The following is a 26068-nucleotide window of genomic DNA, read 5'->3' as shown; positions in this document are numbered from 1 at the left end:
ATAATTAGATGCCTTAATAATATAGAATATATGAAACTTACAATTAATTCTAATTATAGAGTTTAACTGGTGTTTGATAATGAGAATATATTTTGGTTTTCTATATTAGGAACGTGTAAAAGCTGGAGAAAAGAGAACGCCACCTTCTGTGGATGGTAAGTAAATGTTCCTTAATGCTTAACTTTGCTCCAGTCAGTCTTGAATGGGAAATAATAATTGGTGCATTTACAAACATGAAGATTTAGTTTTGTTGTTTGGTTGCTTATTAGTCACCAAAGCATGAAGGTGGGTGTATTTGGACCAATCAGCTGGTATGAATTTCTGACTCTTTGTGATCTGAATTTAACACTTTGGTATTCAGACTACTCTGTCAAATGTAATACTTATTTATTTCATTGTTTTGAATTAATCAATCATTATCTCAAACTTTGATAATGTGATTGCTTATTTTTCGAATGTCATTGTTGGGTAGGTGTGAGAGGCAAGATCAAGTCAGTTTGAACATAAAACATGCAGAATATTTGGGACTGGTTTAAATGCAAAAGGGTTAATTCCATTTGTTAAAATTCATCTGATTTATGTATCCTCATTGCCCCTGTTTTACGTCTACCTTTTCCATGCTGGCATTGGTTAGACATGTCTCACTGCTTCTCACCACTGGTTGCAGTTCTTCATAATCTACCACATACACAGAAAGCTCTGTGAATTAAGTTCAAGAGTGGCTGAGGTTACTTTTGCTTTCATCCTTTTGGAATAGTGGATTGGCCAAAATGTAAGAATGTTGGACCCAAGACCTTGCAGTGCTTGACATTCCAAGCTCAAATCCAGCCTTGACCTACACATTTGCCACCTGGCACCTTGGGTGCTTTTATTGAAGTCCATTCTGTTGCATGGACCAGGCTTTCAATTTGAAGATGCCTTCCTCCCTTTCACCAATGTCAGAGGATCTGTAACAAGTCATAGACACTGCCTTCTCTTGTGACTAAAAGATAATAAATAAAACCTGCTGATATTTGTTGTGTGAGTTCTGTTTGAGTGAGCCTCTTCAAGGCTGGAATATACTTCAATCTCCAACTGTTAGTGACACTCTACAAAGCTCAGGTGAGGCCTGCAGTAGAGTGTTGCTTTCACATCTAGGACAGTGCTGCTGCAACACACACATACACACGTTCTAGACTGCATCATGAAAATGGCTATTTTGAATGATTTGCACAAAATCACTTACAGACTCACTCCAGGTTCTGGCCTACTGATGTACTGTCACCTCTCTGTGCTTCTTCTACTAGTGTTATCATAGTGGCCTTTCTACTTCACTCCACTCAAACGTTCCTGTCCTACTCATCTTTTCCTCTCATCACCCTTTTTTTGTCCGACTCCAGGAGGTCCTGTAATAATCATTACACCAAAATGTTGGCCTTCTTGGAATTCTATTCATGCTGATGTCTCATCTTCAGATGTTGACTTGCAAAGATTCAAGTGGAACCTTAATGGCATCAATCTCACTGATTGAGGTGAGCTTCTGAAGGCCATGGGCACTGCACCTCCCCACAAACCCAGCAAATAGTGAACAAAAAAATAAATAATCAAGTACATTAAAATATTCTTTGCTGATTAGCATTTAATGAAGTTGGCAGAAATGAAAAAGTACATTTATTGGCAAGGGATGTCAGTTCTGGAGTTTTGAGTAAAACCTTTTCTCAGGGAAAGAAACTGCTTAAGCTAGCATTACTACTCCAAACCCTGGCTTTTATATTCAGTTTTGTGTAAAGTAAACTTTATGTAGACATGACTGATATTTGATTGAGGGTTTCCCCCCCCCCGCCCTTTTTTATCTACAGAAGAAAACTGAAATTACTAGTCTTTGTTACCTTACTAACACCAACCACTTTACATCATCATTTTTTTTTTCATGACACCAGCACTAGTGAGGTCACCTTGTTGCTTGCAACACTATGAACCCCAAGAAGTTGGGAATCAGTTTTATAGTAAAGAACAAGGGGTTAAAGAATGAGAGTGGGTTGGGTGTGGCCAGAGGAGGTTCTTTAGAGTGTTATGGCTACTCACATTTAGTAAGAGTGGAAGAGAATGATCAGTTAGAGCTTTGAAGAAATAAGCAGTGGAGATGAGGAGTCCTGGTGACCTCCACCCATCAAGGCAAGACGTGAGAAGAAGTGGGTGAGTGGAAGGTATTTATGGAGGACAGGAGATGAGAAGGAAGACTGCAACTGTTAATGTTTTATAAAGAAGATATTATTTAGCTTATTCGTTCATACTATAACAGTAGTTGAAGAGGAAACAAGCCAACTAATGGTTATATTTTTATGTCTACTTTATTCTAGATCTAAAAACCCACTGCTTCAATGGAGAGAACTTATCTAATATCCTCATTGCTGAATGGAATCATAAAGATCCTTCAAAAGGTGAGATTTTTGTTCAGTGTTGCATTCTTCTCTCTGTCTCGGTGGCCAGCTGGCACATCTCTGTGTTGACAGCAAACTTGACTGTGTCTGTGTTGGATTCTATGACTGGATGCACTTCTTAAAACCAACCACTTCACAGAATGTAGTGGGTGCTATTTTTTGTGGCCCTTGCAATGGTGAGGTTACCAAGTACTTGCAAGACAGGACCCCTCAACTGATTGGCATGTAACTCAGGGATATGAAATTATGATAGAGGGACAGGAGAAGGTATCTTGCTGAAATGTGTGTGCGTGCATGCATGTGTGTGTGTGCATGCGTGCGTGCATGCATGTGTATGTGTGTGTGTGTGTGTGTGTGTGTGTGTGTGTGTGATTGTATATTCACGTTCATGTGTCACATTTGTTTACATTACTGTCCTTGACGTGTGCTCATTATTCCCAAACGGCTTTTTGTTGTTGACACAACTAAAAATAAACAATATTATCATTAAAGGTGTGAAACTGTAATGACCTTTTGAATGATAACTGATGAGACAAGAGCACCTCCACGTCTTGTGTGCGAATTTTCCATCTGTTCCTTTGTCGAGCTTCTGTTTATATATTCACATGCACATTCTTACAATTGTCGTGATTTTCTAGCAGACGACAGACCAAGCACGGGGCCACTGGTTGGATATATGTTCTACCAATACCAATTCTCCTCAGGGGAAGGCATGACTATACGAATAACTGACCTGTACGTGTTACCACTACCAGAATATGAGTCCATCTGTGAAGATCTCTTTCATTTCCTGTGCAAGGTAATACAAATTTAGTTTATTTTTTTCTTTGTATTGTAATTTGTTTAAACGATTGCAATATGTGTAAATGAGATGTTTGAGAAAAATTCTTTTTTTTTTCTTCTCATTTTGAGCAATTCAGGTAAGCAAACAATAAGAAAAGGTACTGTTTTATTTAATATACATTGTTTTAATGATCCTATAATATTGGGTCATCCCATATATAATGAGGATTTTATAATTCTTTTATTTTTCAAAACTAAGATAAACAAAGTTCTTTTTTAATCAAAAATATACTCTCCATTTTCTACAATGCTCTTCCATCTATGTGGTAGTCTTGCAAGGCCCTTTTTTGAAAATCCATTTGTCCATGACAAAAAATACTCCTCCAGTACTGTTCTGACCTCATCTACAGAATTCATACTTTTTCCATCCAAATGATTTTGAAGATTGTGGAATAAATGATAATCAGATGGGACAATGTTCAGTGAATATCGTAGGTGGGGTATCGTTTCAGCCTTTGAAATGTCATCCTTGCTGTATGTGGCCAAGCACTATCCTGATAGAACATCTTTCATCTTGAAAGATTATCAATTTTCTCCTAACGCTGACTTAAGCCACTCAAGCTGCTCACAGTAGATCTCCTTTGTTATTGTTTGGTTTGGATTTAAAAGTTCAAAGTAGGCTAAACTTTTCATATCCCACCAAATAGAATACAACATCTTATGTGGGTGAAGACCTTCTTTAGCCTGATGTGTCCGTGTTTCTCCTTTCCCTACCCACAGTCTTCAGCACTTCACACTTTTATAGAGAACCTATTTCTTGTTACCAGTCACTATTTGGTCCCCAAAAGTTTCATTTCAGAGACGTGACAGCAAAGAAGAGCACACATTCACTCTCTGCATGTGATTAGACTCAGAAGGTTTGCAAGGAACCCTTTGACACAATTTTCTGACTTCTCCAATGGCACACAAGTGTCAATGAATGGTGGAATGACCAAATTCAAGCTTCTGTGCTAGTTCCTCAACAGTTACAATGGGATTTTGTTCTACCAGGGTTTGCAGGACACCCTTATCAAGCTCTATAGATCTTCCAGGATGAGGCTCATCCTCTAGGCTGTAGTTTCCTGCTCAGAATTTCTGGAACCACCGTTGATACTGGCTTATGCTTATTGTCTGATCCCCATATACAGCATTGATATTCCTTGCACTTCCTATTGCGCTGTTGCTTTTATTGACCACATGGAGCTAAATATGCTCCTTTGTCACATCCGTTATGGCTTTCCAGTCATCTCATCATGTTGGACCGTTGAACCCTGCACATTTATTTCTCTCTCTGTTTTTTTTTTGCCACCCTTAATCCTTTCTGTTGAAGAGCATAGACTCAAAACGTAAAAGACTTTTCCATTCTTCCCAAGTGTTAAACTAATACACCTTCTTGTTGTTCCTATACTTGTCTTATTCTTCCATTTTCTATAAGTTTGAACTATATATATATATATATATATACACATATATAGCTGTGTGTGCGAATATATGTGGGCCTTCATGTTGTTTCTCCCCCACCAGCACTTGACAACCAGTGTTGGTTTGCTTACATCGCTGTAATACAGTAGTTTAGCAAAGGAGACTGATAAAATAAGTATCAGGCTTTAAAAAAAAAAATAAGTATTGGGGTCAATTTCTTCTGCCCTTCTAGACTGTACCCCAGCATAGTTGTAGCCCGGGGACTGAAACAAATAAAAGATAAGATGCTTGAAAAACAGTAACGGCATCTGGTCATCTTACCTGACATAAGTCCTCATCTACACCTTAGTAGCAGGGAAAAATGGACATTAAATAAAAGAATTAATCTCATACTTTACTTTTAATGATGTCTGCATTTTTATTTACTGTAACTCCTCGAGTATAGTCTGCCCTTGAGTATAAAACGCAGGGGATTTTTAGGGGGCTGTACCTCTGAAAAAATCTAAACCTTGTGTATAATACACACCCCTTCTCTAACTTTAGTCAAGGGGGTCTATATAACGTCCTTGGTTTATAAAAATGTATACGGTAATGTCCTTTATTATTACCTTCTTGACTTCTTTATCTTTGGCATCTGTTTAATTTCATCTTTATTTCTTCTCCATAACCTGACATTGCTTTCGTCAACACCAAATTTTCTTCTGGCGGCCCTGTTACCATGCTCTTCAGCATATGATATAACTTCAAGTTTAAACATAGCTGAATAAGATCTATGAGGCATTTTATGGGCAAGTAATGTATAAAATGTTTTATTGGAGATTAATTTACAGGTTTAAGTCCCGTTTATAAAAAACCCTAGTAAAGACCCACAGTAGTTCAAACATTTAAAACTGGTATTTAATTAAGTATCTATTTTTTGCCACGGTAATAATGCAAATTGTCAATAGAAACAGCAGGATGAACTATTTAGCACTAAACTATTAAGCACAATTCATGCATAATTAAGCCAGCAGCACATAGTCAAACAAGCACTTCTGCGCAAGCGTAATACAATAATGGTGATGTTCTTAACTGTTATATGGGAATGTAAGTATGTCTGCAAATTGTTTTTGTTACATGTTATTCTGTGTTCTGAATACTTTTATTTTAATAAATGTTGCTTACTGCAAGTTATGGATGATTCTTTTATGACTTCATTGCTTTCAGGCTTAGCTTAAGGTATTTTCGTGCTCGACATCACAAAATGCATCTGAATAAACATTGCTGAACAGCAAATAGACTCGGACATTGCTTAGAAAATATTTTTCCTTTTTAACCTCGTATAAAGTACGCACTAGGGATTTTGACCTTTAAATTTTGGGAAAAAATGCAGATTATACTCGAGGATTTATGGTAACAGCAAAATCATTATAAACCATAGTTTTTATTTGTGGGTGTTTTCCTCTTTTCTCTTCCTGCAGATGTCTGTTGATGAGAATTGTGTCCAAGTGCAATGGAAAACGAATGGTAACAATGACTTGGAAAACTTAGGCAAATATTTTAATGCCATGAATGCGAGAGAGGTGGAAAAGTGCCTTGCAAAGAAACTTGAAAAGCATCAGCTGAAAAAAATTTGTTCTAGTTGCTAAGAAATGCAACTTTGTTCCCTTTTTTTCTAAAGGAAAATCAAAGAAAAATAAACGGTAACTGTTAATATTTGTTCAGTTTATATTTTCTTTCATATTTTTCTGACAACAGTTATGAAATGTAGATTTTAGGTTTAAAATTCACAAGAAACAATGTTCTTGTTGTCTATCAGCCCTAATCAAGCTGACCTGTGGAAAAGTCATTGTATCTTTTTAGAGACTTATATTATCTAATGTGTTCTTCCTTTTTTCTTTTGTATGGCTTATTTTAAGAGGGATTTAACTGTTGCTTCTAGCTAGTCAAATACCTCTACACAGACTCTCTTGTTGGCTCAAACATTCATAGTGGTCATGGTACATGTGTCTTGTACTGTAGTTTCGGGTTGAACAATACCTTTTGAGTGGAATTTGGTTGGGGAGAACTGTAGTTGCACATTGAATATTCTGTCAAAAGATCTAAATATTTGTATGAAACCCAAAGGACTGATGTTCTGCAAATGAAGTCCTTTGTGATATTTGCTCTATATCAATTTAAAGATACTCCCTGGTCACTCTTATTAGGAATGTAATGAACCAGTGGCTGACCTGTTGGAAACCTGTATGCAATCAATACTATTATTCACATATTGCACTATAAAATATGTAAATAGATGGATGCAAGCATGGCCTTGGGGTTAAGTTTTCAGGTCCATTCTACTGAGCAACACATTGGCCCCATATATTCTCCCTTAGTACTGCGCCAAGCAATGTCTTGTCAAGGAATTTGGTGCATAGAAGTTCAGGAAGCTTGTTTGTGTAAATATTTGTATGTGTGTGAATTAATATTTATATTCCATGCTTGAGCAAATTAAGACCTGTGGCTCTGTGCTTTCAAAGACCCCTGAATCAAAGAATCTCTTACTGCAAAAAAAAAAAGAAAAAATAGGGGCAAGTGATGGCCATGATTGTTTTTTGTGTGCAAGCAGAATATCAAGAATACCAAAGATGGATGGTATCTGCTTCCTAATAAACATGCAGATGTACAAGAAAAATGAGTTTATATAATTAAACTTAATGGTTTCAAATTTTTGCACAGGACCAGCAGTTTTTGTGGGGAAGTGGGTGGGGGTGGGGTGATTACATCAACTCCAGTACTTGACTAGTACTTATTTTACTAACCCTGAAAGGATGAAAGGCAAAGTTGACATTGGTGAAATTTGAGCTCAAAACATAAAAACAGACAAAATGCCTATCAGTATTTCGTTTGGCCTGATAACGGTTCTGCCACCTTTACAATTGAACTTAAAGCTTTGAAATGATTTTATGAAGCAATTTATTTTATCTAATAATAATTAGAAACCAAATATGAAATGACATTTGAATTTTTTTTACGAATCAATAACAAAAACATCAGTGATATATTTTAACAAACTCATTAATTTAATTGTTCACTAATCACAGTTGTTGCTGCCATATACATTTTTCTTTTCCTCTAATTTCAAAATCTACTGTCTTAAGTCTCGTACCATATATTCCAATAAAAAGAAATGGAAGAAATACATCCTAATTCACTACAAAAAATACTCCAAATAACTGGGTCAACTTACATAACAGTACATTAGTGTGTGTTTTATAAGGCATAGTTTTTGGATATTTTCATATCAATTTTGCGGAACCAGATATTTCAGAGCTCAATTAAACTAATAGGAATACCTAAAAAAAAAAAAAATTTCTGGCCATTTGCCTTAAATAATGTCTGTATTATGCATATGCTATCAGAAGGGGTTAATTTCAGTTCTTAAACTATGACTGCATAAAAGTCAAAGAAAAACTCTTTCAACACAATTCAAAAAGGTTTTCCTTTCTCATTTTGTTTTTCTTTACAATGAGCTGTCTATATTTTATTTCCCTTTCTTCATATACAGAGAACAAAGGCAGGAGATAAGGGCAGAAGAAAAAATACACAGGCAAGATTCTGTAGATGGATGGATAAACATTTATATGTGTGTGTATTGTTTTAGTTTTTAATTGTAGCTATTTATAGAATAAATATTAATTGAAGAACTCTATACCTTTCAAACAGACTACTGTATTTTCTTGTCTTCGAAAAAATTGACAGTGACCTCAAAGTTTCAGTATAGTTGCCTTTGTCAATCGACAGTAGCTAAGCTGAAACTGAGATGACTTGATTTTTTACCTGAGATTAAGATATAACAGCAGATTCAAATTAATAAAGGAATTTCTCCTTCTTTTCTTCCTACCCAACTCTGGCAACATACATCTTCAATATGTAACTGTACAAAATCCCACACATACTCACTTCCTTGTATAGAGGTGTGTGGGAACTTTTCTAGTAGTAATAAAGTGCCAACTATTATCTTAATTCATATACTGAATAAATTATGATTATGCAAATTATAGACAAGTGTCCTGTTATGTTTTAATATTTACAATTACACAAAACAGTGGATTGATAAAATAAATGCAGTATCAGAAAAATGCTTTCTGCTTTTGTATCGGCTCTTTACAGTCTAAGTTTAAATCTGCCTTTTGCCCCTCTGGGATCACTAGAATTGGCTAACCCCATGCCTCAAAATTAATGGCTTTGTGCCTCAACTGGAACCAATATTTATATATCACTGGTAAATGCACATTTCCTATCACTTCTCTTATACATAACTGATTGTTTAAACTTTGTACAGAGATTACTCAAAACTAAAGTAGGGGACAGTTATCATCAGTTTCCTATGCTTGCAGGGGTTTGATAGCTTGACAGGAGCTGGCAAGCTAGAGGACTGCACCAAACCCCACCGTTTGTTTTGGCATGGCTTTTAAAGCTGGAAGACCTTCCTAACAGCAACCACTTTACAGAGTACACTGGGTACTCTATATTTCAATTTTAAACCCAAACTTATAATATTATTCATCCCATGTTTTTAGGATAGGTTTCCATTATCCCTGTGTTGTAGGGAGCAACTGAAATAGGTTGACATTAGGAAGGGCATTGGCTATGAGACGCTGCCTTCAACTCTTGCCCAAGCCAGACAGAAAAAAATCTGTAATAAACGATATGATTTTTGTAATTTAGCCACAAAGCCAGCAATTTTTTGAGGGATGGAATTAACACTGGTACTTGACAGGTACTTTATTGACCCAGAAAGAATGAAAAGAAATTTTGACTTCAGTGAGATTTGAACTCAGAACATAAAGAGCTGGAACAATACTGCAAGGCATTTTTTTTTTTTTTCCTGATGCTCATTTGATTCTGCCATTCCACCATCTTGTAAAAACTATGGTAGAATGGCAAACAACCTTCTTTACTCTTTAGCTTTTTCTTTACTTTTTATTCCACATCCTTAGGTTTTTTCGTTCATTGTAGCCTTACTAGTTAAAGCCATGCTGTTAATCTCTAGTAAGCCATCATATTTTTCTTTTCTTTCCAATAATTATTACATATTGATGAACTAAATAGCCAATACTTAATTGAATGAGACAAACCAAAGAATATTTACTATAATCAAATGTAAAAACATTTGCAAATTGGGGAAAAGAAACTTGATATACAACTAAGTCATTGGGGGATAATAGATTAGCAGCAACTGTTACAAATCCAGGCCAAATGCCTTGAGGTATTTGGCCATTTTTGAGAAGAAATCCTGCTAAAGTTAAGTTGTTTTTATTTTTAGGATGTACTGTTTAGTCAATATTAATCACATAAGTTTCTAATCTTTCCCCTAAAGAACTCGCCAAGGGAAATTAAACACCTGGATTTTATATTGCAATTTACGAGCAACATCCGCATATCTCAAGATCTGAAAATATCCCAGTTGACGCATTACCAAGACTTCTGGTTTTGTCATTAACTCCTGCTGTGACAGATTTGATCACATTAGCTTCACCCCCAACTACCTCTTCATTCAGTTCACACCTCCTCTGCTGCATACACACACTGTCAATTCAAATACTTGCCTCTATCGTCAACAGATGGAAACATTCTTTGCAACTTTTCAACAGGTGCTCTGAGACCACTGGTTCCTGACCATCACTGTCGAATTGTGTTTGATGCTGTACATTCTTTATCTCATCCAAGCATTGCGGCCTTGGTCAAGCTTATTACTGCTCGCTTTTTCTGTCCAGACATGCGCCAGCATATTACCGCCTTGTTCCTGTCTTCAGTGTCAACGTTCCAAAGCCCACTGACATATTCGTGTCCGATTGGGAAGATTCAACTGACCTGACACATGTTTCCACCAAATCCACATCGACCTAGTAGGTCCTTGGCCCAGCAGTGACAGATACACTTACATCCTTACCTGCATCGATCAGTTCTCTCGTTGGCCTGAGGCCATCCCTTTAGTCAACATTTCTGCTGAATTGGTAGCTCGTGCTTTAATCTCAAAATGATTATCTTGCTTTGGTTGTGTAGCCATCTAAATATAACTCAAGAAGGCTGTAATATCATTTGACAGGAACACTGTGCAAAGAATACATAAAACAAGGCTGTAACTTTAAATGCCTTTAATGTCAGCCACACGTATATATACAAGCTGGATGATAAATGGAAATGGTTTGATGCGTGGAGGCCATGATCTTCTCCTGTGCATTGCCTCCTGTCTGCTAGTCATTGCGTGTCGTGAGAAAGCCAACTAGATTATGTCTTCACGGTCCAACATCAAGATGCCAAAAGAGAAAGTCACAAAGCCTCATGTCAGAATCTCACGCTCTAGTGCCAGTTTGTTGAAACCTGCAGTCAAGGGAGGTAACTGCACCAACAAGGAGTACCTCATAAGACATGACAGACTAGGGCAGTTCATCCACTGGAATGCTTGTAAATAACTACAAAATTAAATTCTTTAATTAATGGTACAGGCACCATCCAGAGGATGTAGTAAATGGCGAGGGCGTCACCATCCTTTGGAACTTCTCAATACAAACAGACATAAAAATTGACTCCAATCGACCAGACATTGTGATCATGGACTACAAGAGAGGAACTTGTCTGTTAATTGGTATGTCTGTCTCATGAGATCAAAATGTCTCAAGAGAGGAATACGTAAAGCTTTCTCACTAAAAAGATCTACAAATTGTAATCACAAAAATGCGGAAGCTTAGTACTATGATAATACCAGTAATAATTGGTCCGTTGGGAATGATAAAGAAGGGGGCTGAGAAGTGTATTAAGCAACTCCAGTCTCTGTGAACTACAAAAGATAACCTTGATGGGTCCAGCCCACATACTACAGAAAGCACTCTCCATCTAAAATAGAATGAATATAATGATAATTTTAGCATGCATAGCAAAACAAAAGTGCTCCTTGCTACTCTTGGTCTCCAGAGGATGCCCGGTACCAAGGCAGCTGAAATAAAGTTATAATGAATGGAAACCATAAATAAGAATAATAACAAGAGTAATCAGAGAGTGTAAACCTCTGCCAAGGTAACACCAATGTCCTCTCAACAATTAACTGGGGATGATTTTTAAAATGAGAATATCTGAAATAAAATCCTTCAGTGAATATCATGAGACCTTTTGGTTTTCTCTTCTCTTAAATTTCGCTCTTCCTTTAGTAATCCTGTTGTTTTAGATCAATGTATAGAATTATGTATATATGTAAGTATACTGTAAAGTGTTAAAATGTATGTATAATCTCCTAATATAATAATGAGTGTTGTCTTTTTATATATTTGTGTGTATGTGTGTGAGTGTGTGTGTGTAATAGAGCCGGAGGGAGAGGTGAGGGTAGAGGAGATAAATGGCAAAGAGAGTGTTGTATGAATAAGAAAGGAAGGAGTGACAGATGAATAGCAAAAGGAGTGAAAAAGCCAATAAACGGTGTTTGAAGTGTGAGCATATGTGTGTGTAAAAGAAAGGTATGCTTGCATGCATGCACGCATGTGTGTGTGTGTGTGTGTACAATGGAATTGGAATGGTAATATTCAACGCTGAAAATATGTGAGTATATATGTGTATGTGTGTACAAGAGAACTATGTGAAACTTTACATATACATATAAAGTAAAAAAAAAACAAGAAAACTAATCCAGAATCCTTGTCCGGTACTGGATTGATCCCAAAATTTAATGAGACTGTGCCAGTCACGAGGGCAAACATCCTTGAAAGTTTCATTCTAATCCATCCAGTGGTTCTTGAGATATTTTCTCCATGGACAAACAAGCAAACAAACAAACATGACTGAAACAATACCTCTGCAGAGGTAATAAATGCCCTGATGCAGTACCAGGCAGTGGCTCTCATGGCTTCTGATCTTAACTGTTATCATGTACATTGTTTTGTCTTGATATAAAACATGGACTCCAGCAAATATTCTGCTCAATACCACAGATTTGCTTGTCAGTTGTTTGACCTTAACCAGTTGAACATGTCCCTTAGTTGCTGTTTTTTGTTGTTGTTTTTTCCTTCTCGAACCATGCCTGGCTCATAAGGGCCGGTTTCCCGGTTTCTTGACATATAGGTTCCCTACCTGGACGGGACGCCGGTCCATCGCAGGTGAGCTGCAAGATGCAGGAGGAAAGAGTGAGAGAAAGTTGTGGTGAAAGAGTCAGCAGAAGTTTCACCATTACCTTCTGCTGGAGCCGCGTGGAGCTTAGGTGTTTCGCTCATAAACACACACATCACCCGGTCTGAGATTCGAACCCGCGATCCCTCGACCACTAGTCCACTGCTCTAAACACTAGGCCATGTGCCTCCACCCTTAGTTGCTGACGATATGTGCGTATCTGAGGAGCATTGCATCTCTTTTAATGCACTCCTTTTTCAGGCATTCCAACTTTATGGTCCAAACCAAAATAAAGCAAAAAACAAAAGGACAACTTGAAAAATACTTGACTGTCCAAGTCATTTTGCATGCTTGAAGAACTTGCAACACATATGTTCCAACCATGACACTCCCAAGCAGCTTTTTTCCCCTCTCCCTTATTAACAAATGAGCAATGCAAAATATATTGAGCAACATTGTTCAACATTTTAAGTATATATATAAAGGTATGTTGATGCAAACAGGAATAACAGAACTGAAAATGTAAGTATATGTATATTTTTATTAATATTAATAAATTTAAATATATACATATAAACATCCCATATAACCCTTCATAACTATTTTTTGGAATTTTCAGAAAACTTTTCCAAATTTGTGTTTTACACACAGAAATGCATACGATTATGCAAAAAATTTCTGAAAATTAAGAAAGTTATGAGTGGGTACTTAAACCTTCCAGATCTATATTTATTTCTCTTTTCACAGTGGAACTGAACTCAAAACCATGTGGTTTGGAAGCAAACTTCATACCACACAGCCATACCTGCACATATATATTTATACAAAAAGATGTAATGAGACACTTCAACTGTCAATCCTAGTTTCTTGTGATATGCTGTATTTTACTCCACTTTGATGTTTGGCTGTCAGTTCTCTACAATCATTTGTAAAATCTGTGTCAGACATAACTGTATAGTTATGTAGTTTGCATTGCAATGATGTGTAGTGGATGCGTGGATGTATTAATAAATACATAAGTGCTTTGTAATAAATTAAAGATTTATTATCACTACATCAATTTGTAAGCAATGTTACACATCGCTTGTACAAAATGCATATTAAATAGTGGTTGCAAATAATACATATTAAAGGAATGCATAATACAGGATACACATTAAAGCAGAATATGTTGATGGTGTTGTGTGTGTGTGTGTGTAAATCATGCATGACAGAGTCACCTTTCTGATTATTCTTTCGTCGTCCTCATAAATGCGTGTCGTTCTCTTAAACGTTGGTTCGGGTCTCTCTAGATACCTATTTCTCCGTTCTATTTATAACATCTCAAATAGCCAGAAAAATAGATATACCGCAAGAGTGTTATTGCGTACAGTAGGTCGCTGGTCGTCCTGTTAAACTTCGCCTGACCTGCTCGGGTCAGAGGTCGAAGGGAGACGATCCATCATTTTTTGTCAGAACAAAGAGATTCTGATTTCGCGCCTTTTTGTGCATTGGTATTTACGACCAATGATTCTTGGGTCTGATTTCGAATCCAAGCTTTGAGAAGGAAGTGCTAATTCTTACACTACCCCCCTTCTAGTGAGAAAGCCACAGAGATCGAACGATATTGGAAATGTATTATTATTATTATTTTATTATTTTTTTTTTTTGATTGTGTGCATGTAGAAAAAAATTTTTTTACACATTGAACGATAAAAATATGGATGAGGTTTACAATTTGTATGTGCTATATGGTGGGCAATATGTATATGTGCCCAGGCAGAATTATGTTGGCGCGTTGAAAGAGATGTGCGTCTATTGATTACTCGACCTACTAGAGGTCTAATAGAGACAAGGTATCTTTCAGTGGCGAAAAAAATCGAATCGAGTGATAGCACGCATGAGAACAAGATTTGTAAATGTGTGTGGATATACAGTTAGCAAAAAAATATATTTATGAGAAAGCAAACATTTTGAAAGAAAACAAAAAATATGTACATGCAAAAATGAAAGAAATGTTCATCGGCAAAGTTCGATTTTGAAATGTTCCGTAAAAGTTCATACAGACAGTTTTGTGTTTCATTTTTTTTTCTTTACGTACACAAATGTTCTTTGATTTCTCTGGGTGGGTGATGCAGTTATGTGTTCATTAGGAAGATGGATACGTTAGGAGTTCAGAACTTACCCGAAAAACTTGCACAAACCTTGCTGGCCATCGAACTGTTCTTCCTGATTTGGTGTGTCGGGGTTGTGCAGCATCTGTGGTGTTCGCTGGAGTTGCCGAGTCTGTTTGAGGAAAAGAGGGGACTGAATGTAAGTCCTCCTCGATGAAAGCTTTTTTTAAACGATCAATCGAGACCGTATTTCGTTTACCTCCAATATCGAGGACGAAATACTTGGGTTCTCTTTTGATGACCTTGTAGGGCCCGGAATATGGTGGTCGAAGTTGAGAGGGTATCCCATCATTCCTCACGAAGACATGAGTCCATGTGTTGATATCTTTTGGGACACGTGAAACGACGTTCTGTTGTCTGGGGCCTGAGGGTGATACTTGCGACATGGATGTTCGTAATCGGTGCACATATTGTTGTGGGTCAGGGAAGTTTTGTGAAACAGGTTCGATCATCTGCCCAGGTAAGGTGAGTGTTGTGCCATAAACGAGTTCGGCCGGAGTATATCCCAGTTCTTCCTTAATCGTGGATCGAATTCCAAGGAGGATGAGAGGGAGATGTTCCAACCAGTGAGAACTGTCTGGAGCTGCTTTTATAGATGCCTTGAGTTGGCGGTGAAAGCGTTCCACCATGCCATTTGCTGCAGGGTGGTAAGCTGTAGTGCGGGTGTGTTTACACCCGAGGAGACGAGTCAGCTCGGTGAAAAGGTGGGAATCGAACTGACGTCCTCTGTCGGTGGTAATTGTTGCGGGTGTGCCAAAACGCGAAACCCATTGTGATATCAGCGTTTTAGCGACCGTTTCTGCTGATATATCAGATAGGGGCCAGGCTTCGGGCCATCGCGAGAACCTATCTACGCAAGTTAGCAAATATGAATAGTTCTGCGAAGGTGGCAGGGGTCCAACGATATCAATGTGAACGTGCTGAAATCGTGCATCGGGCTGCGAAAATGAACCGATTGGTGATTTTATGTGCCGGTGGATTTTCGCTTTTTGGCACGCAACACAGCACTTGGTCCATTCTCTGATATCCTTGTTGATACTGGTCCACACAAAACGGGTCGATATTAGCTTTTGAGTGGAGCGAATACCAGGATGTGACAGAGAATGTAGAGCGGAGAAAACTTCTCGACGATATTTCTGTGGTACATAAGGGCGTTGGTAACCAGTGGAAATATCACACCAAATATGGGCTGTGGATGATGGTAGTGGAACATGCTGAAATTTCAGAGATGACGAATTCCGGAGCTTTAGAAGTTCTTCGTCATTCTCCTGGTCAGCTGCTATACGTGCCAGATCAATTATTGTAGACGTGGTGTGGATAGCATTGATCTGCGCACGTGAAAGTGCATCGGCTGCCACGTTGGTCGTCCCTTTGATGTGGCGTATATCCGTCGTGTACTGCGATATGAAGTCGAGGTGACGAATTTCTCTCGGCGAATGGCGATCCGGTTTGGTGTTAAATGCGTATACTAATGGCTTGTGGTCGGTATATATGGCAAAATTGGTACCTTCTAGCATATGACGGAAATGCTTAACGGCCAGGTATGCCGCCAATAATTCCCGACTGAATGTGCTGTATTTGGTTTCCGCGGGTTTTAACCGCTTAGAAAAGAAAGACAACGGTTGCCATATACCGTCAACAAGCTGTTGTAGCACACCTCCGATTCCGGAATCGGATGCATCAACGAGTAAACATCGTGGGGCGTCTGGTTTTGGATAAACCAACATGGTAGCGCTAGATAACGCTTTTTTCAGGGCAGCGAAAGAAACGAGTTGATCTTCGGTCAGAGCTATATCTGCGTTTTTGCAGGTTCGCTGACGTAGCAAATCCGTGAGCGGTTGCGCTATTTCAGCGAGGTGGGGCACGAACCGTCGATAGAAATTCGCCTAGACCGAGATATTCCCTTAATTTGCGGAGAGATGTGGGTGGTGGAAAATCCACGATGGCCTTGACTTTCTCGGGAAGGGGACGAATTCCATTTTTATCGACTATATGGCCGAGAAAATGAAGGGAAGCAACTCCGAACAAACATTTAGTAGGGTTGATAACAATTCCGAATTTACGTAAACGTTCGAATAGCAGGTGAAGGTGTTGATTATGCTCTTCGTCCGAGTTACTGGCCACGAGTATGTCGTCTATGTAGGCATAGACGAAAGGCAAACCTCTAGTCACCATGTCGATAAACCTTTGGAATGTCTGTGCCGCGTTTCGTAAACCGAAAGGCATACGCAGGAATTCAAACATTCCGAAAGGTGTAGTCACTGCTGTCTTTGAGATGTCTGCAGGTTCGACTGGGATTTGGTTGTATGCTCGCACCAGGTCGATTTTTGAAAAGATGCGAGCTCCATGCAGCGAGCTCGAAAAGTCCTGAAGAAAAGGCACCGGATAGGCATCACTGATAGTGCTTTTATTCAGTGATCGATAATCGCCGCAAACCCGCCAATCGGTCGATGATTTTTTTGGGACGCAGTGTATCGGCGAGGACCAGTTGCTGCTGGAAACGCGGATGATTCCGAGGTCGAGCATGTGCTGGAATTCCCGCTTGACGGCCTGGAGACGATCAGGTGGTAACCTTCTGGGCCTTGCAGCAACAGGTGGACCGCTGGTTTTGATGTGGTGGGTAACGTCGTGCTTTATCGGCTGGTTATGAAAAACTGGCCGGGCGACATCTGGATAATCATTCAGGATGGAACTGTGACGAGTCGTTGTCGTAAGCATTACAGTTGGGCTGACTGTGTCCATTCGAGCGGCTATACCGCGCACAGTAAGCTTGGTGGTGGTGTCGACAAGTCGTCTGTTCTTTATGTCTACCAGGAGACCGAAATGATGCAGGAAATCGGCTCCTAAGATAGGGGTCGGCAGTTTAGCGACGACGAATACCCACTGAAATGTGCGGCGTAGTCCTATGTTTAATGTTAGGGACTGTTCACCGTAGGTTGGAATGGGTGAATGGTTGACTGCCTGAAGACAGACTGATGTCTCTTTTCTTTTTCCAGAAGTGTTGGAGACTGGGATGATGCTGACTTCCGCACCTGTGTCAACCAGGAAACGCGTGCCTGTTACACGATCGCAAACGAAAAACAGGCGACTGTGTGGGTGCGAACCAGGAACTTCCGTCGCGTTCAATTCCTGGCTGTGCCGTTTCCCGAACTGGGTGAGGAAAACGAGCACGGTACCGTACATTTTTGTGCCCGTGTTCCGAATGTTCGGTGGTACCAACACGTGTCATGTGAGTTTCGGGTAGCACTGGGGCTTCGAGACCGTCTGCCATCTCGTCGAGATCGGCTGGTGCTTCGACGCTGGGGACTAAACTTTAGGGCTTGTATTTGGGCTGTGAGAATTTGTATTTGCGCAGCTTGCTGCGTCATTAATGCACGCAAATCCGAAATCTCTGAAGAACTGGTTTGTGCACGGAAAGGATTGGTACTGGGAGCGGCTGGCGTCACCGTCGATACCGTTGGATATCTGTGCGGTACTTCGGCTATTTTGTCAGCTAGCTCCGCCAGTTCTTCAAGGGATGTGTTTTCTCTGGTGGACGCGAGAACAACCTGGGTATTGGAGGGCAGACGCTGGAGAAAAAGTTGCTTGAAGATTTTTTCTGGGAGCGTCTCATCTCCGAGAAGCTGTTTCATTCTCCGAAGAAGCTGGGACGGCGTTTTGTCACCCAATTCTTCCGATATCAGAAGCTGGTGAAGTCTTTTTTGTTGGGATTCTGAGGTTCTGTTTATTAACGTGGTTTTAAAAACTTCATATGAAACAGAACCGGGTGGTGCCATGATAAGGTCGCGTATCACGTTCGTTATTTCTGGTGACAGAGAACTGATAACGTGAGAAAGTCGAGCCGCATCGCTCGATATTCTGTGAGAGGCAAACTGTGCCTCTATATGGTGAAACCACAATGTCGGGTCGTGGGTCCAGAATGGTGGAATTTTTAACGAGATCGCCGCTTGGAATGCCATGTCGATGTTGGCCGCTGGGTTTTGTTCCGGGAGATTCATTGTTTTCGTCGGAATTTTCAGTTGCTTCGTTGCTGGTGATGTGCAAACTGTAATTCTTCGACGCGGTTGATGAAGCTGGTTCCAGGGAAGGCGCGATTCGTTTTGAGGGTCACCAAATGTAGTGGATGCGGGATGTATTAATAAATACATAAGTGCTTTGTAATAAATTAAAGATTTATTATCACTACATCAATTTGTAAGCAATGTTACACATCGCTTGTACAAAATGCATATTAAATAGTGGTTGCAAATAATACATATTAAAGGAATGCATAATACAGGATACACATTAAAGCAGAATATGTTGATGGTGGTGTGTGTGCGTGTGTGTAAATCATGCATGACAGAGTCACCTTTCTGATTATTCTTTCGTCGTCCTCATAAATGCGTGTCGTTCTCTTAAACGTTGGTTCGGGTTCTCTCTAGATACCTATTTCTCCGTTCTATTTATAACATCTCAAATAGCCAGAAAAATAGATATATACCGCAAGAGTGTTATTGCGTACAGTAGGTCGCTGGTCGTCCTGTTAAACTTCGCCTGACCTGCTCGGGTCAGAGGTCGAAGGGAGACGATCCATCATTTTTTGTCAGAACAAAGAGATTCTGATTTCGCGCCTTTTTGTGCATTGGTATTTTACGACCAATGATTCTTGGGTCTGATTTCGAATCCAAGCTTTGAGAAGGAAGTGCTAATTCTTACAGATGTATTAGGTTTCTATCCTACTGTAGCAATATCGTTGCACGCATTGCTATCTTCACTGTTTGAGAAGAGTATTAAGAATAATCTTGTTCGAGATTACAAACATCTTCGGCTAGTTTAACATTGTTGTAAACACTAATTCGATTGGCTGACACGTGGTCTCTACTACGTTCGCACCGCTGGTTGTCACGTGACACGATTTGCCTCCGCTTATTTTCGCGCCATGTTTCCAAGCAGCCAATCACAGCTTTCCATTTCTGAAGTTCGTTTTGAGCCATATAAACCTTATATAAAGAAGGGTTCTCAGACAAATATTCGTCTTTGGTTCAAGTCCTTCTCATGGCGAACCTCTGACTACAGAGTTCGTCTTTGGTTCAAGTCCTTCTCAGGGCGAACCTCTGACCACAGAGTTCGTCTTTGGTTCTAGTTCTTCTCAGAACGGACCTCTGACCACACAGAGCATACTCGACCATGTTCCAGTTCGAAAGGCAGGCGACCACCATTATATCAAGAGAAAAATAACCAAGCAGAATATATGATGAAGACGCAGCAAAAACCAAGCGACAGACACAACTCATCGCCAAACATCGAAGATTTAATTTGTACACAAGACAACTACAGATTCAACTATAGCGGTTAGGTGAAAATCTCACCACGGGAAAAACGGCTACAGTTAACACATCTGGAAGTATATTCATATCAAGAGAAAGATAAGCACAACAAGTGATTCAATTAATCTCAACTACGAGACGCAACAACTTGATATGGAACTCTTACCCTCCGTGTACCTCATAAACGGTAAATCAATTATCTGTCCTGAGTGCTAGTTCTTCTAAGAACTACCTTAAGTCATCTGCTACTACCTGTTGCTAGGCTGATACCAACAAGATGAACTGTGAACCAAATGTTATTTCTCTGGTCAGTACCTTTTATGCCTCACGAACACACAGACACAAAAACATGCTAACACTTACAAACTTCCAACATCAAGCATGAGTGTAAAATATGTAAAATAAATAATGTATATATCTCAAAAAGAAATCTTGTTGTCATTCCACTTGTGTTTTGCCGCTGTATGTATTATATGGTCTGTAAAATAATCATTAAGAATATGACCACGTGCGACCGTGTCTCTTACACGATACGACCGCATGTGATCCTATTTTTATACTACTATCACTTTGAGAAGATGCCTCCTACTATAAAAACAGACTAACTGATGCCTTGTAACAGTTTTTGGTTGTAACCCATGCCAGTATGGAAAGCGGATGTTAAACGATGATGATGTATATAAATGCTCACATTCTGTGTGTCCCTTGCTTGATACTGTGCAAGTAAAAGGGTCACACTTACATTTCTTGCAAACAATACTTTCTGTCATTTTGCTTTTGCAACGACTCAAGGAATAAAAGAATAATTGCTTATTTCAAAAACAGAGATACAGAAAGGATATCTGGCAATAAAATATTCTTTTCTATTCTAGGCACAAGGCCCGAAATTTTGGGGGAGAGGGCCAGTCGATTAGATCGACTCCAGTATGCAACTGGTACTTAATTTATTAACCCTGAGAGGATGAAAATCAAAGCCAACCTCAGCAGAATTTGAACTCAGAACGTAGAGACAGACGAAATACCACTATGCATTTCACCCAGCATGCTAACGTTTCTGCCAGCTCACCACCTCTAGGCAATAAAATATTGCTGCAATAACTCTCTGTCCAACCCATACCAGCAAGGAAAAGCTGACATAAAACAAACAACCTAGGGAAAGTGTCATCTACTATAACCACGGGTTAACTAAAGCTTTCTGAGTGGATTTTATTAGACAAAAACTGAAAGAAGAATGCGATGTGATATATATATATAAGTAGGTGAATGAATTATCCTAGCATGGAAAATTCGTTTAAACGATACCTGTGTAGCAAATTCACATCAGAAAACACGGTTGAAGCAACCTGTCAAGGGTAGAGACTCCGAGTTCTTGTGTGGAAATTCTTTCATTTATTCATATATATATATATATATATATATATATATAATGTATGTATATATCTGTGGGTGTCTTTGTGTTTGCGTACCTTCCCCACTTGATAACCAGTTTTGATTTCTGTATGTCCACGTAACTTAGCTGTTCAACAAAAGAAACCGATAGAATAAGTACTGGCTGCAATTTATTTGACTAAACTCTTCAAGGCAATGCCCCAACATGGCCACAGTCCAATGGCAGAAACAAGTAAAAGAAAAAGATACATAATGACTCATATTCCAAAGCACACAATGTTGGACCCTTACCTCTATCCAATGCAGAAACACATGGAAAATCAAAACTGACTAAAATTGCTGATGGTGATTAAAATCATTTTGATGTAAATGTACAACATTAACGAGAAAACAAAAATAGTTAAGACTCTCTCCGATGTTTTCACTGATTGATAGTTGGATGGGTTACTGGGAGCAGATATAAGAATAAAAAAAAGTTGATAGTCTTTTTTGCATCCAAAATTGAGAAACCCCACCAAATTTTATCAACTGAGAGAAGTGCCGCGAATGGAAAATATGTAAAGGCTCAGCTCACAGAAAAACAGTTTCCTCACCACCACCACCACCACCACCACCACATACCTTTATAAAAGGTGTGCATTTTGAGTTTAAAAAAAGATATGTTGTGTAAATGGTTTATTTGGTTGATAATCCAAAATGAAAGAGCAATTGGTAGAGTTGTTTGGGTGTAAAACCTAATGTTTTCTAAAGTGAAAGTAGACAAGCATCACATTTTTATATTAAAAATATCTTCATAATGTATACGTACAAACTGTATTAGGGACAGTGTTGAGACAGGTGTCTCATGCTGATGGTGTCCCATTTTATATAATTGAAAATTTTCAATAATTCTAAAATCTGCAACACTTTAAATTACAAGCATTTTGAGTAAAGGATTATCAAAGAAGATTTCACCTTTGTTTGTCCATGTTAGGACGGGTTAAATTGGCATAATATTAAAGTATTGTTTTACAGCTAGATGCTCTGCCATTTTGCCATTTTCACCTATTTTTCATGCTAGGAATCTCTTACTCTACAGGTCTTTGAAGGACTATGATGGGTTTCATTCAGTTTTTCTCTACCAGATCCACTCACAAGGCTTTAGTTGGCCCAGAACTATAGTAGAAGATGTCATGTAGTGGAACTGAACCCAAAATCATGAGGTTGAAGACTAAGGCTTCTCAAACACTAAAACATATTATATTGCATTCTACGCATGGCTTAGTGTTTGGGGCATTTGGCTCATGATCATAGGGTCACGGGTTTGATTTGTATGTTTGGTTTTATTCTTTATACCCTTGGAGAATCTTTATGCCTGTACATGCATGATTTATACTGATGTATATAAATATATAATATTCAATTACATTGATTGAATATCTTCATTTATGTGTTCAGGAATTTGGTTGATTGCGTAGGATTTGTGTTTTCATTTTCCTCTACTTTGTATAAATACACACACACACACACACATATGTAGGTCAAATGCTATGATGTTACACTTGTCCTTCAGCTGATAGTGAAAAAGATATTGCTACTTTGAATTACTTGAATTTCAACACTGCATTTCTTATCAACCTCACTATCAGAGAATGAAAAAAACAAGCTTAAAACTTAAGCCGATCACTCCTCACAATAATTGAACTTTTCTAGAATTTCCATATAAAAACAAAACATAATCATCATCGTCCGTTTTCCATGCTAGCATGGGTTGGACGGTTCAACTGGGGTCTGGGAAGCCAAGAGGCTGTACCAGGCCCCAATCTGATCTGGCAGTGTTTCTATAGCTGGATGCCCTTCCTAACACCAACCACTCTGAGAGTGTAGTGGGTGCTTTTTACGTGCCACCAGCACAAGGGGCCAGAGTAGCTGGCATCGACCACAATAAGACGGTGATTTTTATGTACCACCGGTACGGAAGCCAGTCAAGGCGGCACTGGCATCGGTCATGTCCAGAGAGTGCATTTTACATGCTACTGGCACGGGGCTCACAACTACAATTTCCATTTGATTTGATTTTGATATTGCTGATGTTGACGTACTTGACTCAATAGGTCTCCTCAAGCACAGCCTGTTGCCCTACAATCCAAGGTACTTTTGAGTAGGCTGGTTATGCGACACTGGTGTAGGTTACAGCTGTGAAGTCACTTTATTTGCTGGGTCTTCTCAGTCACAGCATACCTCCAGAGGTCTCACTCTTTTGTCATTGCCTTTGTGAGGCCCAACGTTCGAAGGTCATGCTTCACCACTTCATCCCGTGTATTTCTGGGTCTCCCTCTACCCTGGCTTCTTTCCTCATCCATCCACAGTACATGACCATACCAACACAAACGTCTCTCTTGCACTCCACATCTGGTGCTTCTAAAGTCTACCATTTCTCTCAGGGCACTTACACTCTGTCATATGTGCACACTGACATTACACATCCAGCGGATCATGCTACCTTCATTTCTTTCAAGCCAATGCATGTCTTCAGCAGTCACGGCCCATGTTTCACTGCCATGAAGCCTAGCAGTTCGTACACATGCATCATACAATCTACCTTTCACTCTGAGCGAGAGGCTCTTTGTCACCAGTAGGGGTAGAAGCACTCTGAACTTTGCCCAAGCTATTCTTATTTTAGTGGTAACACTCTCTGAGCATCCAACTCCACTACAGACTTGGTTAGCTAGGTAGCAGAAGCTATCAACTACTTCTAGTTTCTCCCCCTGGCATGTGATGGAATCTGTTTTCTGAGCATCTGTGGTGTTTATTGCCCCTGTGCATCTGCTGCACGTGAAAACTATCTTCCCAGTTAATCTTCCTTTGATGTTGTTGCACCTCTTATGTGTCCATAGCTTACACTGGGTACATCTTATGGAATTTCTACCTACACCTTTTCTACAGATCGAGCAGGGCCACCTACCTGAAAGGGTTTGTGATTTGTTCACATTCCTACTTACTAGAACTTTGGTTTTTGCAACATTGACTCTAAGGCCCTTCGATTCTAAACCTTGCTTCCAAACTTGAAGTTCTAGTAGTGATTCTGCTATGAGGACCAGATCATCAGTATAGAGGAGTTCCCAGGGGAAACCTGTCTTGAATTCCTCTGTTATTGCCTGGAGGATTATGATGAATAAGAGGAGGCTGAGCGCTGATCCTTGGTGGACCCCTACTTCTACCCAGAATTCTTCACTATACTTATTTCCAATCCTAACCCTATTGACGGCATCTCTGTATAGAGCCTGTACAGCCCTTATTAGCCATTCATCAATCCCCAGTTTCTGCATTACCCACCAGATAAGGGATTGGGGGACCCTGTCAAAGGTTTTCTCTAAGTCCACAAAAGCTAAATATAGGGGTTTATCTTTCGCTAGGTATTTCTCCTGCAGTTGCCGTACCAGAAATATAGCATCAGTGGTGCTTCTACCTGGCACAAAACCGAACTGCATCTCATCTAAGCAGACTCTCTCCCTAGTTAGTTGGGCTATGACACTCTCCGTGACCTTCATCACCTAATCCAGCAGTTTGATACCCCTGTAGTTATTTCTATCTAAAGCATTGCCTTTATCTTTATAGCAGTTGACTAAGGTGCTGCTATGCCAGTCATTGGGTATGACTCCGTCATGAACTACCTGGTTTACAATACAGGTGATTAGGCCAAAGCCCACACCACCAGATGTTTTAAGCATCTCAGCGGTGATTCCTGATGGGCTGGGGGGCTTTTCCTGACTTCATATCCATAATTGCTTTATCTACCAGGGTGCTGTCTATTCGGATAGCTGGTCCCTCTACTGGATCAACATTTGGCAGGCTCTCCTCCTCCCACCCATTCTCCATGTTCACCAGTCTTTCATAATGGCTCCTCCAAGCCTCTTCCTTTTCCAAATCATTAAAAGCAAGTGCACCATCATCCATGCGCATACATTTCTCTCCTGTGACATCACAATTTTCTCTCACACACTGTCTTGCAATCTGGAATACTTCAGTTCTTTGGTCCTCACATCACTGGACATTGGCAAACTTGTTTTCTGCTTCACCCTTGGCTATGTATACCTGTCGCCCAGCCTCCCTTTTGGCTATCTTGTATGGTTCCCTGCTACCCCAACCCTTCCAGGCTTTCCATGCCTAGTTCTTTGCTCTGATGGCTTTTTCTACTGTATAATTCCACCACCATGTTACTCTAGGTCCGGAAAGTACTTTGCACCATCTGTAGACATGGGCTGTGGCACTCAGTAAGCTGTCCCTTTAAGAATTTCCAGCTACCCTCTATGTCCGAGAACTGTAGTTCCTCTTCCCTCTCATCAAATTTCTTGATGAGTATGTCCCTAAATCTCTGACCATGCAAAGGGTTCTTTTTCCAAATCCTTCTCTTCTGCTTCTAGGCATCTTCCTGGTCTCAAGTCGAAAGTCA

General features: G+C 39.5%; 1 protein-coding gene across 7 annotated transcripts in view; it reads left to right on the top strand.

The window, feature by feature from the left end:
* The window catches only part of LOC115216299, a 66481-nt gene that overhangs the window by 25635 nt on the left and 14778 nt on the right, over nt 1-26068 (top strand). For 3 of the 7 annotated variants that reach the window (XM_036506938.1, XM_036506937.1, XM_036506935.1), the window contains 2 exons: nt 110-155; nt 2340-2420. In XM_036506938.1, coding sequence (XP_036362831.1) covers nt 110-155; nt 2340-2420 — 127 coding nt within the window. Of the gene's footprint in view, nt 1-109; nt 156-2339; nt 2421-3058; nt 3220-6124; nt 6347-8193; nt 8660-26068 lie in introns of those variants that run through there. The other 4 variants (XR_005001077.1, XR_005001076.1, XR_005001078.1 and 1 more) reach the window with 4 other exon arrangements.

This window comes from Octopus sinensis, linkage group LG10 (genome assembly GCF_006345805.1).
Source record: "Octopus sinensis linkage group LG10, ASM634580v1, whole genome shotgun sequence".
NCBI lineage: Eukaryota > Metazoa > Mollusca > Cephalopoda > Octopoda > Octopodidae > Octopus > Octopus sinensis.
The sequence above is the reverse complement of the archived record's forward strand: the minus strand, read 5'-3'. Positions and strand labels throughout refer to the sequence as shown.